This window comes from Pagrus major, chromosome 23 (assembly GCF_040436345.1).
Source record: "Pagrus major chromosome 23, Pma_NU_1.0".
Classification (NCBI taxonomy): domain Eukaryota; kingdom Metazoa; phylum Chordata; class Actinopteri; order Spariformes; family Sparidae; genus Pagrus; species Pagrus major.
In genome coordinates, this window is record NC_133237.1 from 12,146,954 (window position 1) to 12,155,968 (window position 9,015).

General features: G+C 38.4%; 1 gene segment (V, D, J or C); it reads left to right on the forward strand.

Moving 5' to 3' along the window:
* The first annotated feature begins 7,128 nt into the window (after window positions 1-7,128).
* LOC141019257 (immunoglobulin heavy variable 3-74-like) lies at window positions 7,129-7,573 on the forward strand. The segment is given in 2 exon segments: window positions 7,129-7,171; window positions 7,269-7,573. Coding segments are annotated over 2 exon segments (348 nt in total).
* Window positions 7,574-9,015: the final 1,442 nt, after the last annotated feature.

Sequence of the window (9,015 nt, forward strand, 5' to 3'; positions counted from 1 at the left end):
GTCTCTCTGGATTTGTCAAAGTCAACAGTTCTTCTTTTGCAGTTTAACTTGATCATTTGTTACAAAACATTTTCTTTTTTTAACAGGTGTGAAGTGTGAACAGTTGACACAGCCAGCCTCTGTGACTGTGCAGCCAGGTCAACGTCTGACCATCACCTGTCAGGTCTCTTATTCTGTTAGCAGCTATCGTACACACTGGATCAGACAGCCTGCAGGAAAAGGACTGGAGTGGATTGCGAGTGCGCTTGTTGGATACAGCACATACATAAAGGATTCACTAAAGAACAAGTTCAGTATCGACTCAGACTCTTCCAGCAACACAGTGACTCTAAATGGACAGAATGTGCAGCCTGAAGACACTGCTGTGTATTACTGTGCCCGAGACACAGTGAGAGACAATAACAGGAGAGTCATACAAAAACTACTTCCTCTATTTACCAACACTGGAAACATTTAGTTCTCTTAGTATCACTTTTTGTGAGTAACTGTCAGTCATGAAAGTTGACTCAATATTGAATTCTTATTTTATCTAAACTGAAATGTTAAATGCTAAATTCAATTCAAAATTTGTCACACAAAACGTCATGAAAAGAATCTTGTTTGGCTGTCCAAGATCTCCCAACAAACTTCTGAAATTAAGACATTTTCTAACAAAAAGTTATTAGAAGAGTAAAAGTCCTGTTTCAGGAACATTCAAGTTGTTCTGATTAAAACTTTTCTGCCCCATTTTACAGTTCTAATCAAAATATATTATTACTTGTCTAACCTGTTATTTACAGTCCAAATAAGATCACAAATATAGTGATAGTTTAAGAAATCAAATTGTATGTGCTTTTAAGTCTTTAATGCATATAAGATAAACTAATTTCATTATGAAAAAAGAGAGTAAATGCAGCAGTATCTTTTATTGAATCAAGTTGTATGTCCTCAGTTGTATTGTTTTATATCAGGTATTACAACATATGAACAGCATTTACCTTTTTGTTTGTTTTGGACGGATTCCAGTCAGATAATCAGCAAACCTCAGTCCAGATTAAAATGTCAAGCATTTATATAAGAAAAAGGGGTTTGTTGGCTTAGTTCAGTTTATTTGTAGCACTCCCATTGTTTAAGACTTGCTGTTTTTCTTTGTTTTGGGCTGATTTTCCAAAATCCCTCTGGACTAATTGCAGGGAATTCTGATCACCTGTGAGCAGGGTGGAGAGACTGACTCCTGATTGAGGAGTGAAGGCAGCTTGGAGCAGTCCCCTCCCAGTCATGGTGTGACGATGCCTTTTGTGAAGGCTTAAAAGAGGTGAGGAATGGCACGCTCACCCTTATTCTGAATCTGTCCCTGACTCACTGAGAACCTCTGATTAGATTGCCAGCCAGAAACTCTGGTCTTTTTAGGCCCTATTGTGTTTTCTTGGCTGCCTCACATCATTCTAGTGAGGAAACTGTGTTTATTCTGGTAAAATAAATTTGAACCTTTTTTGTTCTTGAAGTTTGGCTCTTTGGTCTCCTCAGTATTGCTCTCCACCTGATAAATAAGAACCTACCTTTTCCCCCTGCAACATGAAACGACAAGCATCATTAATTAAAAAAAAATCATTAACGACACAATTAAATGAAACTTTAACAGAGTGTCTGTACATGAGCCACTCCCTCCTCATGATATCCTGATGCAAATCTTCAGTCTGTGCAGTGTACTTCTGTCCTGCTACCTGCTCTTGTACTTTGTGTGGAGCATCAGAGGTCACATCTCCAGCCTCAGGTTGATGAACACACTCACTCTTCTGCTGGTTGCTCTCTCTCTGCCCTGTGAGTTGTCCTGCTTCTTGCTGTTTTATCCTTTTTCACACAACATGGACTGATGGTCAGTCAGTGATAGCAGAAAACTTCCCAAATGACTTTCTCATTTTTTTTCTGTGGTTCCTTTCGTCTTTCATCTCATCAGGTTGAACAGGTCAGAGTATGGAGTCCATTCCTTCCAGTTCAGTAGTGAAAAAGCCCGGGGAGACTCTGTCTGTCCTGCAGGGGATCTGGCTTCACATTCAGCTGCTGCAGTATGCACTGGATCAGACAACCTGCAGGAAAAGGACTCCAATGGATCGGGCGTGTAAACAGCGATGCAAGTAGAACAGATTATACGAACAGTGTGGAAGGACGAATAGAAGTCACAAGAGATAATAGCAACAGCATGGTGTATCTGAGACTGTCCAACTTAAAGCCAGAGGACTCTGCTGTGTATTACTGTGCCAAACACACACACTGGTTAAAGGAAGCAGAGAAGCTTTACAAAAACTCCACAGAACATTTGTTCACAAAGACCTACAGGTGGCAGCAGAACATATGAAGTCAGATGACACTAACTAAGGAGAGTATGACAGTGACTCTAAACACTCACACATACATACATGCACATTATGAAAACAACAGCTGATGTTGTGTTTTGTGACTTCCTGTTTTGTAGTGTAACATTTAACATGTGTTTTTCTACAACAATTATGGTTTATAAAGTTCCCAATATTAATGTTTAACAGCAGGTGTTGAGAATATATTTGAACATTTACATGATATCCAGTATATGGATGGACCACCAAATAAATACATCTTACTGGTGTGTGAATAAACATCACTGTTAAATAACTTCAGACATATCTTAATTATGAAAAAAAAATACAATAAAAATCTTAAAATGTATAAAATAATATGATGATGTCATTCTTGTTTTTTCCAGAGGTGTGTGAGATGTGGTGTGTTTCTCTGTGAGGAGGAGGAGTCGATGCAAAACTCTGATCTCTTCATCTCTACATATGTGTTGCAGAGTGAAGGACAGAGACTGAATCACTGACATACACACTGTAGACTGGACAGAGACAACTGGCTTTTACAATGATCAGACCTGATTATTTGGTTGTTTTTCTCATCCTGTCTATTAACTGGGCAGGTAAGAACAATGATTGTTTTTCTGACAAACCTCCTGCTACAAAAACAACATGGCTGCATTACAGTAACTAATGAGCTGTTTAACTGTCTGTAGGTACCGAGGGTCAAACACTGACTGAGTCTGAACCAGCAGTTAAAAGGCCTGGAGGATCCCACAGACTGACCTGCACATATTCAGGGTTCAGTGGCAATATTGATACTGCTTGGATCAGACAAGCTGCTGGAAAAGGACTGGAATGGCTCGCTTATATCAGTAGTAGCAGTGGCAGCATCTACTACTCTGAGTCAGTCAAAGGCCGGTTTACCATCTCCAGAGACAACAGCAGACAGCAGGTGTATCTGCAGATGAACAGTCTGAAGACTGAAGATTCTGCTGTTTATTATTGTGCTCGAGAGCCACAGTGACACAGGAAGCAGCAACGCTGTACAAAAACTCAACCTGTCAAAATAAGTTGAAACTTTACTTTCTGCTTTTTATATCAACAGAAATGAATTACAGTTTAAGAAAAACAACACAATCAGAGAAACATAATCTCAATAAAACTTGATTCAGAAAAAAGTTTTTGTAATTCTGGTGTTCTCTAATATGGAGTTATATATCTACTTTTTATGTGAGTGTGTTTTCATCTGACATGTTCTAAGTTTTTAAAAAGAATAAATGTCCACAACACAAGTTATGAGAGGACACTGTCTTCAAGCACCTACAAACACTGAAACCATTAACAGTCTTTTATGCACACCAGCATCAGACATAAGTTTTCATATTCACATGATCCTGGCTGCTGTCACTGTTTTTCTGATTGCAGTAAATACAGTGAGTAAGTACTGTAAGTGAGCAAATAAATGAATGTAATAAATGATGTCATTTAAATAAAGCTGTGATCATATGTTGGAAGTTAATCATGAATGTGATGTAGGAGGTGCTGACAGTAAATAAATTATCTCAGGAAAACAGCTCACATCATATTTAAAGAGTGTTTAAATGACTTGAAAACATGCTGAACACACTGTAAACATGACTTATAGAAAGCAACATTCTTGGTGGTTTCTCCTTTTGTTTCCATGACACATCATCATTAATATTGTAATGCTGATTTTAAAGAATATGTTTTCCATTATCTATGGTTCATGTAATATTCACATTAAGAATAGTTGTGATAATCATTTACAGGTGTTTCATTTCTGTAAGTTGAGTGTGTAATGAGATGACAATATCATATGTAAAGCAGAGGCTTTTTCCAGGCATGTTTTCACTCTGCAGATATAATAACAGTCAACAGACTCTTCTATTGGCTCCAGTCAGACCAACATTGATGCTTCATATGTTTGATTCTATGCAAACTCAGTGAGCTTCCTTGTTACTCAGCTATAAAAACTTCACATCAGGCTGTCAGTGGAGTTCACAGCACGTCAGTTTCAACATCAACCATGTTTTCTGTAGCTCTGCTGCTGCTGTTGGCAGCTGGATGTGAGTCTCTCTGGATTTGTCAAAGTCAACAGTTCTTCTTTTGCAGTTTAACTTGATCATTTGTTACAAAACATTTTCTTTTTTTAACAGGTGTGAAGTGTGAACAGTTGACACAGCCAGCCTCTGTGACTGTGCAGCCAGGTCAGCGTCTGACCATCACCTGTCAGGTCTCTTATTCTGTTAGCAGCTACTACACGGCTTGGATCAGACAGCCTGCAGGGAAAGGACTGGAGTGGATTGGGATGATAGTTGGATCCACCACTTACTACAAAGATTCACTAAAGAACAAGTTCAGTATCAACACAGACTCTTCCAGCAACACAGTGACTCTAAATGGACAGAATGTGCAGCCTGAAGACACTGCTGTGTATTACTGTGCCAGAGAGACACAGTGAGCGACAATAACAGGAGAGTCATACAAAAACTACTTCCTCTATTTACCACCACTGGAAACATTCAAGTGTCTCAGTTTAACTGATTATTACTGTCAGTCATGTGACTGGAAAATAAACTTTTACTTTATCTCATTTGACTGAATGTTAACTACAGTTTCAACCTACATAAATTATTAGAATTCAAACATATTTTCATCTCTTTTTCAGTAAATGTATATATTTTTGTGTGTTCTGCCTTGGAAACATCAGATGATGTAGATTATTTCCTGTTTTATAAAATGATTCTGATCAACTTCACTGTTTCAGTGTTTAATTTACATTTCAGTAGAAATAAAAGAGAGATGGATGAATGTAATCATAACTTACAAGTTACAAGAATTTATTGCACTTTGCCAAAAGTTACAGAAAATTACAACGTGCAGTTAACGAGTCCGTTAAGACCGCTGCAGCCTTTCAGTCCACTGATGTCCATAATGTGATAACTCTATGATGAGTTTAACAGTTTGATGACAACCAGCAGGACTGACCTCCTGAAGCAGATTTTCAAGGAACTGCAACATTTGATCATTCACTGTGCTTTTATCTGCTGCTGCTGCTTACAGGAATTAAAATATCATAGTCTCAATATCAGTTAAACTAATACTTCACTGGCTCGAACAAGTTTAAGAGTTTAACAATCTATATAAGAAAAATAGTTCTTTAGTTAATTTTTCTTTTGTCACATCAGAAATTCATTATGTTTTTCTGGCAGTCAACAGATAAAGATAAAAAACATTATTATACACAGAGAAAGTCAAAAAACAAATAGCAAAGTGCTCTGTACAGGAGTGACTCCTGTAGAGTGAACATTCATTCTGTAGTTTCAGCAAGCATCGGGAAATAAATCCCTCAATCTATGTGGTGAAGCACATTTCAAATAGTAAAAGCTTCTGCATTTTATATTTAGAAAGGAAGAGAGGGTCTTTGTTGATGTTTGAGAGACAGTAAATCATTGTCATTTAAATGAAGTCTGTTTCATGTGGATTTATTCAGGGCCTTGCCAGACCATACTAAACGAAGTTAAAACAGACTAACAAATAGGACCATATATAGTAAAATATGACTGAACAACACTAAGGAAAAGTTCCTGCCTGTCCACTGAAAAAAACACACACTCCCACAGGAGGAGTTACTAAATCTCTTGATGTTAAGTTGAGTTACAAACATACAGTAATTAATTTAGATTTTACTTGTGTCTCAACAGGTGTTGATGGTCAGACTCTGACAGAATCTGAACCAGTGGTTAAAAGGCCTGGAGAATCTCACAGATTGACCTGTACAGCCTCTGGATTCACATTCAGTAGCTACGATATGGGTCAGACAGGCTCCTGGAAAAGGACTGGAGTGGCTTGCTGAGATCCATCCTGGTGGCACCACTTACTACTCTGAGTCAGTCAAAGGCAGATTTACTGGCTCTCGAGACAACAGCAGACAGCAGGTGTATCTGCAGATGAACAGTCTGAAGACTGAAGATTCTGCTGTTTATTATTGTGCTCGAGAGCCACAGTGACACAGTTGGTGCAGCAGCTGTACAAAAACCTACAGTACTCATCTTTACTGTGCTGGAAGATCTTGAAAAATAATTTTAATTTTATTTTTTCTTTTGTTTGTTTTCAATAAAATCATGAAAACTATTGATGAATACGTCATTAACCATCAACAACAACCATTAGAACAAATAACTAAAATATCTTCCAGTAATGATCAGTTCTTCACATAACAGGTAATGGAAGCAAGCATTCTGCAGAAATCATGGCCAGGTATGAATAAAATAAATGGATAATGGACAATGATGTTTGTATTATTTGGTGTCTAAAGTCGGTCACAATCTGAGGGTGAAACATAATGTTGCAGTTCCTATAATAAAACCACTAGATGTCAGTCAGTGTCAAGTTTCTCTCTCCTCTTTCACTATAAGGAGACTCTCATATCTGCTGGTCTCATTGATCTTAACTGAATGATACTCAAACCCTGACTGAACTTTTCCCTTTTGTTTCCTGTCTGCAGTATTCTTCCTCACTGAGGTGACCCATCAGTTTTATAATGAAAGTATGAGACTGACAGTGCAGCTTGTACTGTGTTAATGGTCTTTTTAACTTCACACCACACATTCTTCCTCTCAACAACGCTCCTCCTTTTCTCAGATTTAGTGTTTATGTTTCAAAACTGTATCTCCAAAATCTCTTACAGATAAAATGCAAATTCACACACTGATGCAGAGTCCCCGCCCACTCTGCCTGCACAATATATATCCTTCATAAATGCCTTTGCAGTTACAAACTCAGCCAAGTTTCCACCATGACAGCTGTATTAAGTGTCTTCCTCTTGGCTCTCATTTCAGGTGAGTGAAGTCAGTGTCAGTGTGTCAGCAGAGGAGGAGAAAAAGTGATCTGGATGTCTGCTGGCTCCTCATCATTTAAACTCTGTGTCTCTTTCAGCTGCTCAGGGTCAGTCCCTCACCTCCTCAGAGCCAGTGGTCAGCAGAGCTGGACAACCAGTCACTCTGTCCTGTAAAGTGGAAGGACTTGCTCTGTCTTGGCTGCACTGGATTCGTCAGAAACCAGGGAGAGGACTGGAATGGATCGGACGCATTGATGGTGGAACTGGCACAATATTTGCCCAAAGTGTCCAAGGCCAGTTTACCATCACCAAAGACACTTCCAGAAATGTTGTGTCCTTCGAGGTGAAGAGTCTAAAACAAGAAGACTCTGCAGTTTATTATTGTGCACGAGAGCCACAGTGACACAGCCGACTACAGAGCTGTACAAAAACTGAACAACACTGATCTCTGTATGGGAAGCACTGAAGCATGTCAGGACTTTGAAAACAAATGATGTCTCTTTGAATGAGGCCAATTGACAATGAAACATATTCCATCTGGTCTGTCCGCTCTACCCAACGAGCATAACACTGCAGTTGCAGCGAGGAGACGATGAGTGAACCCGAGAGGAGCAGCAGGAGAACGGCCTCAGAGATCGGTGTGTTTATCCGCAATTCTACAGCTCATAAACAGCTGTAAACAGAGCAGTCTATGAGACAGACCTACTGTGTGAGTCAGTAAAGCCATAACAAATAACCTCTGGGTCACACAAATCAGAGAAATAAAATATCAAAATCAAATTACTATTATTATTATTTTTTCATTCCAAATTTTGCAATAAATGGAAAGTATGACAAACAATGTCTTATTTGTTTTTTTGTGCCACATTGATAAACAAATAATTAAATAAAGAATATTTTTTTCATTTTCTTATTTTGGATTTTCAGTTGAATATCAAATGAACAAATGATGCACAGACTGAGTGACTGCAGCATGTTGCATCACTCACCGTATGTCAATGTATCAACCACAAATTACTTGAATTTAGTTTGAAAAGAGAAAAAACAGGTTGAAAACGATTTTGAACAGTGTGTCCTCAAAAAAACATAATCAAGAATCTATTCAAAACACCTGTTAATTGTATGACGGTATAAGACGACAATCAAGCAATATTCATAAAAGTGATACTGCTGATCAGAATTAAACTGTACGTTACTTATATTGTTGTAAATATCCTAATGTGCTGCCAACTGTTCTCAAAGTGACTGATAAGAAACAAAGCATTGATAACAAGATGAATTATTATTTCATTAACTTTAATAAAACCTGTATGTTAATGTGTCAGATGTCTGAACTAGGAATAACATTTCTGTGTTTATGGAATAAATGTCTGACATTTTACAGAAACTAAAACATGTTAGACTCTTGGACATTAATTCCCAAGTTTCAATAAATATCTCATGTCCTGCTGTTTCCTCCCTGTGAGGAGGAGTCAATGCAAAACTCAGATGTCTTCCTCCTCTACTTATCTGACTGCAGAGAGGATGACAGAGAACAGTGGTTACACAGTTTAACATGATGGACTATAGGACAGGACTGCTGCTTTTAACTGTCTGCTGGGCAGGTGAAGATTTACACTGACCTTGATTTGCCATTTTAATTTTGCTGCCATCTTAATGCATGACGTGTGTATCATTTTTTGGTTTGACAGGTGTTGATGGTCAGACTCTGACAGAATCTGAACCAGTGGTTAAAAGGCCTGGAGAATCCCACAGATTGACCTGTACAGCCTCTGGATTCACATTCAGTGACTACTGGATGGCCTGGGTCAGACAGGCTCCTGGAAAAGGACTGGAATGGGTTGC